The 10,834-nt window shown below is 46.2% G+C and overlaps 1 protein-coding gene across 1 annotated transcript; it reads right to left on the bottom strand.

The window, feature by feature from the left end:
• Positions 1-208: 208 nt before the first annotated feature.
• On the bottom strand, positions 209-7,902 carry LOC122921418 (pregnancy-specific beta-1-glycoprotein 9-like). The gene is made up of 5 exons (XM_044271396.1): positions 7,899-7,902; positions 5,448-5,774; positions 4,927-5,169; positions 3,932-4,078; positions 209-345 (listed from the first exon to the last, which is right to left on the bottom strand). The coding sequence occupies exons 1-5, from the start codon at positions 7,900-7,902 to the stop codon at positions 209-211; spliced, it is 858 nt and encodes a 285-aa protein (XP_044127331.1).
• Positions 7,903-10,834: the final 2,932 nt, after the last annotated feature.

Genomic DNA, 10,834 nt, shown 5'->3' with positions numbered 1-10,834 from the left:
ACAGCCTCAGACAGCAAGTCGTGTGCTATAGACCTGTCATCTGGGACATGTAGGTGCCAGGACTGTGATGATGATGGTGGACAGAGGTTCAATGGGTTATAGTGCTGGATAGGTTCTGGGTGGAGACTGGATGATCAGACTACTACCCCTATTGTCAGTGATCAGCTAACACAGAAATGAATGGTAATAGATGCAGGGTCTGTACTTCTCATCTCATCATTCCTAGACTAGACCCTAACGATACAGAAGAATAGTAACTCACCGCCAGAAGTGAGATGGAAAGGATTGGTAGGATGATGATGAATCTCAATCTACGCTCTCTGTCCTGGAGAAGTATAGTTACCTCTGTAATAGAAGAGATATGGATAAAATAAGTGCAGGATAATACAACACATAATACACCCCAATACAAGCCACTAACATGCTATAAAACAGCTACCTGGCACACACAGGACAATACTTGTATAGCACCAGCATGTTCCACAGCGCTGTACAGACATTGTGGTCACTGACACATCAGTGCATGTGTCTCCAGCCATGTCTGGTGCCGCATGCCTCCCATAGAGGTGGACACGGGCCATCACAAGCTCTCTACAAAGGGAGAAAGGACCCCCATAAACCTTTCCTCCACACTCCCCATGCCATAGGTGCTGCAGTTGTCAGGGACCCTGGTTCATACTGAGGTTATCTACCCAGCATCCACCAGAAGCCATAGTCCATTCCCCCCAAGAGGAGGGAGCTGGGGCTGCGGTGGATGAGGAGCCTGATGGCTACCTCTCGTCTCCTAGGGGCACCGAACCCTGAACAACCTTGTGATGAACAGAAGTGCAAAGTGAACGCAGTGAAGAAGAAGAAATGATGTAAGGATGTGCATCGTGTGATGACGGCCCAGACCCCAATTACAGGAGTTCCTCGGTAGTGGTCATAGCCAGAAGGCAAAGCAAATAGAGGTGTAAGTGCTCAAAAGTGAGGTGCCTGCAAATGTGTCACCGGTCAGTGGGATCCCACCCCAGGGTCACCACTCCGGGGCACTTCTGTAGCTTGTCCTTCAGGCTGACCTCATGGCTCTGATTAGGACGTCTCAGATCTTCTACAAGTAGCCATACATCTTGGAGCGCTGTGAATCACAAACTGGATGCCGGGCAGGTTCTCACCCAGTAAGCCGAGGTATATTCCAATAGAGGGCGGTCTGTTTTCTGTGGATTTTTATCTCTGCATGACCATATACATTAGACCTCTCCTTAAGGCCCCATATACAGGTCCTTCTAAAAAAATTAGCATATTGTGATAAAGTTCATTATTTTCTGTAATGTACTGATAAACATTAGACTTTCATATATTTTAGATTCATTACACACAACTGAAGTAGTTCAAGCCTTTTATTGTTTTAATATTGATGATTTTGGCATACATCTAAAAAAATTATCATATTTCATCCGACCAATAAAAGAAAAGTGTTTTTAATACAAAAAAAAGTCAACCTTCAAATAATTATGTTCAGTTCTGCACTCAATACTTGGTCGGGAATCCTTTTGCAGACATGACTGCTTCAATGCGGCGTGGCATGGAGGCAATCAGCCTGTGGCACTGCTGAGGTGTTATGGAGGCCCAGGATGCTTCAATGCGGCGTGGCATGGAGGCAATCAGCCTGTGGCACTGCTGAGGTGTTATGGAGGCCCAGGATGCTTCAATGCGGCGTGGCATGGAGGCAATCAGCCTGTGGCACTGCTGAGGTGTTATGGAGGCCCAGGATGCTTCAATGCGGCGTGGCATGGAGGCAATCAGCCTGTGGCACTGCTGAGGTGTTATGGAGGCCCAGGATGCTTCGATAGCGGCCTTAAGCTCATCCAGAGTGTTGGGTCTTGCGTCTCTCAACTTTCTCTTCCCAATATCCCACAGATTCTCTATGGGGTTCAGGTCAGGAGAGTTGGCAGGCCAATTGAGCACAGTAATACCATGGTCAGTAAACCATTTACCAGTGGTTTTGGCACTGTGAGCAAGTGCCAGGTCGTGCTGAAAAATGACATCTTCATCTCCATAAAGCTTTTCAGCAGATGGAAGCATGAAGTGCTCCAAAATCTCCTGATAGCGGCTGCATTGACCCTGCCCTTGATAAAACACAGTGGACCAACACCAGCAGCTGACATGGCACCCCAGACCATCACTGACTGTGGGGACTTGACACTGGACTTCAGGCATTCCCCAGTCTTCCTCCAGACTCTGGCACCTTGATTTCCGAATGACATGCAACAGTCCAGTGCTGCTTCTCTGTAGCCCAGGTCAGGCGCTTCTGCCGCTGTTTCTGGTTCAAAAGTGGCTTGACCTGGGGAATGCGGCACCTGTAGCCCATTTCCTGCACACGCCTGTACACGGTGGCTCTGGATGTTTCTACTCCAGACTCAGTCCACTGCTTCCGCAGGTCCCCCAAGGTCTGGAATCGGTCCTTCTCCACAATCTTCCTCAGGGTCCGGTCACCTCTTCTCGTTGTGCAGCGTTTTCTGCCACACTTTTTCCTTCCCACAGACTTCCCACTGAGGGGCCCTGATACAGCACTCTGGGAACAGCCTATTCCTTCAGACATGTCTTTCTGTGTCTTACCCTCTTGCTTGAGGGTGTCAATGATGGCCTTCTGGACAGCAGTCAGGTCGGCAGTCTTACCCATGATTGCGGTTTTGAGTAATGAACCAGGCTGGGAGTTTTTAAAAGCCTCAGGAATCTTTTGCAGGTGTTTAGAGTTAATTAGTTGATTCAGATGATTAGGTTAATAACTCGTTTAGAGAACCTTTTCATGATATGCTAATTTTTTTAGATAGGAATTTTGGGTTTTCATGAGCTGTATGCCAAAATTATCAATATTAAAACAATAAAAGGCTTGAACTACTTCAGTTGTGTGTAATGAATCTAAAATATATGAAAGTCTAATGTTTATCAGTACATTACAGAAAATAATGAACTTTATCACAATATGCTAATTCTTTTAGAAGGACCTGTACATGTTTATATCCTTGGCCAAACATGCAAGGATCAAAGAGTTGAAATCTGTATCAGTCTCATATAAATCTGCAGGTTTGACTCATACACATCTAATGCATATTCAGTTCCATGAGACTGAGCCTCACACAGGCTATGTGACCAATGAACGTGACATCACTGGCCTAGGAAGAGACCACAGCGATCACCAGCTGCCAGGAGTCTGACCCCCACCGATCAGATACTAATGACCGATCCTGAGACTAGATAATATTAAACTCTTAGAAAATACCTTTAAAGGGGTGGTCTGCTGAGTGTATTTGTTCACCTTAGCTTATAGCGTCCATACAGTTGACCAGACAACCCCTTACAAGTGTGTTCTGGATGTACCTTACCTGAACAGCTGCCGAAGACAAAGTACAAGAGATTCCAGGAAAGCAAGAGAAGACAATGCCATAGAATTAGTTTGTGACAATAGACTAGGCGCTCAGTCCACGTGCACACATGGTTTGCCCTGCCCTGTACATACGGCAGAGGCTGCGCCTGGTGCTGCAGCATTCACACTGCCTGGGCGCACCAGGAAAGCGCATTGTGCTGAACTATTTCTGCCCGTTACTAGCTGAGAAAGGATTTCTGCCCGTTACTAGCTGAGAAAGGATTTCTGCCCGTTACTAGCTGAGAAAGGATTTCTGCCCCAAATTAAAGTGTAACGATCACTTCTATTTATTTATTACATTAGTCCACAATTCTGTATAAATGAATTTTACACTTAATAACCAGATACATTTTTTTCTTCCTTTGGGCTTCTCTGTGTTTGAGTGGCCATAACTATTTTTTTCAATGACATGACTGTAGAAGGCCTTGTTTTCTATGGTTCCATTGATGGTCACAACATTCTCACACCCCACTAGTATCCAGGCGTCATGCTCCCCAGTAAAGCCTTGCACTCAAGAAAACTTACCTGACGGGGTCAGGACATAGAGGTTGGTGACATTCCTCGAGAGAATGAGTGTCTGATTGCTGGGCCAGCCTCCTCCATCGGCCCATATCACTTTGGTAATGTTCGGGTACATGACGACCCCCAAAGGATTGGATTTTCCATTGAGATCTAGACAGAAGCAGAAAAAGTAATTACATAAAAATGCTATAAGAAAAATACACAGCGCCAAAGTCTGGCAAACAGGGCCGCGCAGCCTTCTCGGAAAATATTAAAGGGGTATTCCAGTCAGAAACATTTATTCCCTGGATCGGTGACAAACGCTACATTCCATCAATACCTCAGATTGCAGGGGGTGTGCAGACCACTAGTCTAGGGGCAAAGAGGGACCAGGGTCTCCTCTCCTGGTGATCCACTTGGACCACATCTCAGAACCAAAAGTATTCAGTACCTGAGAAGTAACTATTATCAATCATGATCAGAACATTGTTCAGATGGTTAACGACTGTATCGATAGAAAAATCAGCTGAATGGTGGGGGCCAGGAATAGGGACCAGGGGGATCAGCTGAATTCTAGGGGGGGGGGGGCAGGAATGGGAACCAGATGAATACTGGGGGCCAGGAATAGGGACCAGGGGGATCAGCTGAATACGGTGGGGGAGGGGGGGGCAGGAATGGGAATCAGCTGAATACTGGGGAAGGGGGGGGGGAATGGTAACCTAGGCAATCAGCTAAATACTGGGGGGCCAGGAATGGGAAGAGGGCGATGAGCTGAATACTGGGGGCCAGGAATAGGGACCAGGGAGATCATCTGAATACTGGGGGCCAGGAATAGGATCCAGGGTGGAAGGGGCCGTCTCTGATTAGGAGGGAAGATGTGAAGGTAGCAGGCAATGTTCTTTTTGTATTCATTGTCTTCTGGACAATTCTCAGATCTGAGAATCCGGAATTAAATTAAATTTTTTTCCGATTGAAGGAATTTTATGGGACATTGCTCTGATTTTATTCCTAGGACTTACCGTTTATGAGAGTAATATTTTTGCTGTCCGCACTGACTAGATTGGAAACATGAACTGTGAACGGGGCAGTGATGTTGTTCGGAACGGCGAGTGTCCGGTTATCATGGCTCAGCCAGCTCCCGTCTCTCAGGTCTTCTCCATCCATGGTCCAGTTAACTGCATCCGGTTCTCCATCACAGACAACAGTAAAAGATATGGTTGTCCCTGTGTCGTTCCGGGATAGCTCCTTGATCCAGACAAGATCTAGAAGGAGGAAAAACGGTTCTTTAGTTTATTTCACTGATTATCATCTGAATCAGTCGCAGAGAAAACCTTTACAATACAGATTGATTGAGCCGAGGGGAGTAAGCGGCTGTCAGATGGCGTATGGCAGAACAATGGGATCAGGCATGTTGAAATCAAACTGCCTACTCCTTTTTCCCCTGACATCTGCAATCACATGCCTTACTCCTGGCGCCATTGCTACGCAGTATACCGTCGGTACGTCACATGACCACTGTGGCTGTGTCAGGTGCACTCACCATGAACCTCATATCCGATATCGCGGTATAATTCTCTAAGCCCATTGCCGTTCCTGTATTCCAGAGTATAAATGCCGCCATCCCTCTTGGTTATATTGCTTATGGTGACCCGTCCGGTGGATTCATTCACACTGACCCTTCCTTCATACTTATCAGGTATAAGATAACTGTAATTGCAGGGGATGTGGATGGCCACATGATCATGATGGATCTTGTAGAGTGTGTTCAGTTTGCACGGCTTAAAAGAAAATGTTATATTGGAGCCGATGGCGACGCAATTGACTTCATGGCTTTGTATCAATGTGAAGCCGATAAATAGTAGAAGACCTGAAAAATAAGGAAAAATAATTATAGATAGAACGCATCTACAGCTATATATATTCTAGAGAGAGATCATATCTATAAGAGTCCATTCACACGTCCGTGGTGTATCCGCAATACACCGGGCCGCTCATCGCTGGAACTGCCTGACGGATCCGGAAATCTGTGTGCAAATGGATTGCATTTGTAGACTGATCCGGATGCGAATCCGTCTAACAAATGCGATGAAGCATCAGATCCGTCTCTCTGTTTGTCATCCGGAAAAACAGATCCGATATTTTTCTTTTACATTTAAAAAATTCTGCGCATGCACAGACCGGAAAACTGTATCCGTTTTTCTGGAGCACTTGGTGCTGGATCCTGCATTAATGCATTTTTTCAATGGAAAATAATGGCGGATCTGGCATTTTTGGACGGAGAAAATACTGCATGCTGCGGTATTTTGTCCGGCCAAATACTGTAAGAGGGACTGAACTGAAGACATCCTGATGCACCCTGTACGGATCGCTCTCCATTCAGAATGCATTAGGACAAAACTGATCAGTTCTTTTCCGGTACTGAGCTCCTAGGACGGAACTCAATACCGGAAAAATGTAACGCAAGTGTGAAGGTACCCTAAGGGGTTAAAAGTATATTAGTTTAGTCCAATCCATCCAAAAGATATAAGTATACCCGCTAACCACCCAATTCACAGTGCATGCTTGTACTTGTAGTCCGCTCACATATAGTGTTGAGCGAACTTGTATTTTAAGTTCGGCGTCTAAAGTTCGGGTTAGGGTTATCGAAGAATCGCGTTATGGATTCTAAATTCCGTTATGGTCCGTGGTAGCGGAATCCATAACGGGATACTTCGATAACCCCAACTTAAAACACAAGTTCGCTCAACACTACTCACAGTGTCTGGCGGTGCTTTGCATGTCATAGAAAAGGTGCAGATTGTTTCTCATCCGGTAAAAAGGACCTAGGAACAGAACACACTAAATACAACATAAAAAGGGGTTGTGCGGCACCGGACATATCCCCGTCTTACCCCTCCTGCCCCCCAGACATCAGCGTTCGGGTATTTCATGCGCCAATGCCTTCCTCTGCCCTGTGCCATGTGCTAGGCGGAGGCTTCTGCCCAAAAGTGAGCCTGGTGACCGGCACTAATGGGAAAGATGTAAAACAGCTAGGGCAGCGCTAAAGCCCGCCCATCGGTGCTGGTGACGTCACCGGGAATACTGCTAAGCGGAAGCCTCTACCCAGCTTACCCTAAGCCCGGTACGTCACCGAATCCCCTAAAAAAGCCCTTGCCCTGCGCAGGGAGAATCGGTGCATGAAATCATAGGAGCCAGAGAGGTGAAGATGAACCCAAAGAACCCCTTTAAAAAGGGTTGGTGGGGGTCCTAACGCTGGGGCCCCCACCTATGATGAGAGCGGAGCCCCCTGAAAAGAATGGAGCAGCCGGTCAGGTAAATGTGAGGCCGCTTCAGTCATTGATATCCCAGGAGGGCGCTGCAATGGTCTATCAAATCATCCAGATGTCCACACAGAGGAGGCACTCACAGCGGGTGCACGTCCCATCCCTTATTTCATGTGAAGGGTTAATGTGCGGGTGAGGAGCATCGTGGAGCGGCTGCTAGTGTTCGAATGCCAAATGTTGGTGTACCGAGAACCCTGGAAGTTACGCGACATGTTCGCATGCAACTCCAATCTAGAATAGACAGTCAACCGGTGTTCTGTCAGAAAACCTTAAATCGTCAGATTCCCTTACCCCACGTGACTTCCGGGGTGTGCGCCTCCGTGCAAGTGCAGTACTACGGCACTGCACCTCCACGCAAGCGCAGTACGAGGGCATGGGTAAGTTAAAATTACAGTGAGCGTTGACTCGCAGAAGCGAGACGGGCGTGCGCTCTCAGGGGTAAGGAGATCTGACGGTCTTTTGTCTTGTTAAATCTCCTTACCCTCACACTGCACACGCGCGGATTGTAAAATCTCCTTACCCTCACTACACAGCGCGCTTTAGATTCATTGCTGGCTGGCAAGGGTAAGGAGATTTAACAAGACAAAAGACCGTCAGATCTCCTTACCCCTGAGAGCGCACGCCCGTCACACTTCCGCGAGTCAACGCTCACTGTAATTTTAACTTACCCATGCCCTGTACTGCGCTTGCGTGGAGGTGCCGTACCGTTGTACTGTGCTTGCGCGGAGGCGCACACCCACGGAAGTCACGTGGGGTAAGGAATTCTGACGAGGTAAGGTTTTCTGACAGAACACCGGGACCACCCACCGGTCTTTCTCTGATGTCCGCACCATCCAGAACTTTTCGTAAAAGTGGCGCATTTTAGCGTAAAACAAAAACTTGCGCCTTTTTACCGTCATTCTTTATACCAATATATGAGAGAAGCCTTCAGTATGTCTCGTTAGAGGCCGGATAGGAAGGAGAGAAATCGGCCTTTCTGAATCATCCAACCCGGCAGGTGTGACTCCAGCCTACGGCTCATGTGGCATCAGCTCCTGTCCTCCCCCGTGACCTTCCGCAGCCCCGCAGAAATATACACGTCCTAGTCTTCTCCGTTTTGTGGACATGTACACCGCAGGATCCACGATTTCTGGAGTACAACACGGATGCAGCGCCTTATGGCAGGACCCGTCTATGTAAAGGACATGGTGTGTCGCATTATTATTACTGGGACACTACAGAGGGGTATTATTATTACTGGGACACTACAGAGGGGTATTATTATTACTGGGACACTATAGAGGGACATTATTATTACTGGGACACTATAGGGGGGCATTATTATTACTGGGACACTATAGAGGGGCATTATTATTACTGGGACACTATAGGTGTATTAATATTATTGGGACACTATAGAGGGGCATTATTATTACTGGGACACTATAGAGGGGCATTATTATTACTGGGACACTATAGGTGTATTCATATTATTGGGACACTATAGAGGGGCATTATTATTACTGGGACACTATAGAGGGGCATTATTATTACTGGGACACTATAGAGGGGCATTATTATTACTGGGACACTATAGGTGTATTAATATTATTGGGACACTATAGAGGGGCATTATTATTACTGGGACACTATAGAGGGGCATTATTATTACTGGGACACTATAGAGGGGCATTATTATTACTGGGACACTATAGAGGGGTATTATTATGATTACTGGGACACTATAGAGGGGTATTATTATTATTACTGGGACACTATAGAGGGGTATTATTATTATTACTGGGAGCAGGTCTCAGAGGTGGCACACACATATCCCAGTGATATGTCATCAATGTCCCAGATGGGAATACCCCTTTAATATGTAAAATCCAAATGATTAAATAAATTGTAAAGTGCTGCGGAACATGTTGGCGCTATATAAAGATATTACTATTAATAAATGCAGGGTAATTAATGAAACATGATAAAATATGCGATAAATATATCACTTACTAATAAAAACATAAAAATAGCGATACTCACATGAAATTAGATCGGGGCTATGTATACACATCCCGGGCCTTCGTGTTATGTGTATAAAGTGCCGCCAAACAATAGCCATTTAAAGCATAACAGGTATTTAATACAATAAATATCACCTAAAGTAAATCAGACTGTAAGTGGAGACTTGTGGTAATCTTTCTGCCAGCCACCAGGGGCAGTATTGCTCTGCTCCGCAGTGCACATCCGTCATTGTTTCAGCTCCATTAGCTCATACTTAACAGTGGTGCTTTTTGAAATTTGCACAAATATCTTTGTTTCCAACCCAAATGGGCTCGGCTGAGCATGCATGTGTTCTCGATAGGGAGAAAAGCTGCTTCCAGACACCTCTGACGACAATCTATCACGACCCTTCTTTCCCCTCTACGTCTGGTGTTAGGACCCCCTCATTCAGCCATCTTAGAGGAGCAATTTATAATGGCCGGTGTCTCTGACTCCTGACTTACTGGAGTACGAGGTGTCACCATTAGTAATGTTGGCACATCTGTGAGATGTCTGCGCCCCAGACAATGAGATCTATGCCTGGTACAGAGTCCGGCAAAACGTGTCACTTTTCTACCCCAGAAAACTGCCACATCCCAATGTGTATGGCCTCTTTAAAAACAATAAAGATAAAAAGAAGGAAATAAAAAAAATCACCACTTTTCAACACATAGTCCACGTGCCATCTTCATGTGAATTCAGTGATACCTCATCCCCAGCATTAAAAAAAAAAAAAGCTTTTCCAAAAATCCTATTAATGCCTCAATATGTGACGTTTGTAGGGTAAATCTTCCAAAAGTTTTATCATTTTGGTATATTAAACACAAAGTAAAATTTGGCAGTATTTGGTGACTGTATATTCTTCTCCTGCAGCCTTAAGAGTTAAAGGGAACCTGTCACCGGGATTTTGTGTATAGAGCTGAGGACATGGGTGGCTAGATGACCGCTAGCACATCAGCAATACCCAGTCCCCATAGCTCTGTGTGCTTTTATGGTGTAAAAAAAACGATTTGATACATATGCAAATTAACCTGAGATGAGTCAGAGCTGGAAAATATGACTCTTCTCTGGTCACACAAGTAAGATATGACTCTTTGATGTTAATTTGCATATGTATCAAATCGTTTTGTTTACACAATAAAAGCACACAGAGCTATAGGGACTGGGTATTGCGGATGTGGTAGTGGCCATCTAGCAACCCATGTCCTCAGCTCTATACACAAAATCCCGGTGACAGGTTCCCTTTAACCACCTCCCGACCGCCTAACGCACCGATGCGTCCGGGAGGTGGTTGATTTATTCCTCCTGGACGCATCGGCGCGTCATCTCGCGAGACGCGAGATTTCCTGTGAACGCGCGCACACAGGCGCGCGCGCGCGCTCACAGGAACGGAAGGTAAGCGAGTGGATCTCCAGCCTGCCAGCGGCGATCGCTCGCTGGCAGGCTGGAGATCTGATTTTTTTAACCCCTAACAGGTATATTAGACGCTGTTTTGATAACAGCGTCTAATATACCTGCTACCTGGTCCTCTGGTGGTCCCCTTTGTTTGGATCGACCACCAGAGGACACAGGCAGCTCAGTA

The sequence above is a fragment of the Bufo gargarizans genome, chromosome 11 (assembly GCF_014858855.1).
Source record: "Bufo gargarizans isolate SCDJY-AF-19 chromosome 11, ASM1485885v1, whole genome shotgun sequence".
Classification (NCBI taxonomy): Eukaryota; Metazoa; Chordata; class Amphibia; order Anura; family Bufonidae; genus Bufo; species Bufo gargarizans.
This window is presented reverse-complemented; position numbering and strand designations above follow the sequence as displayed.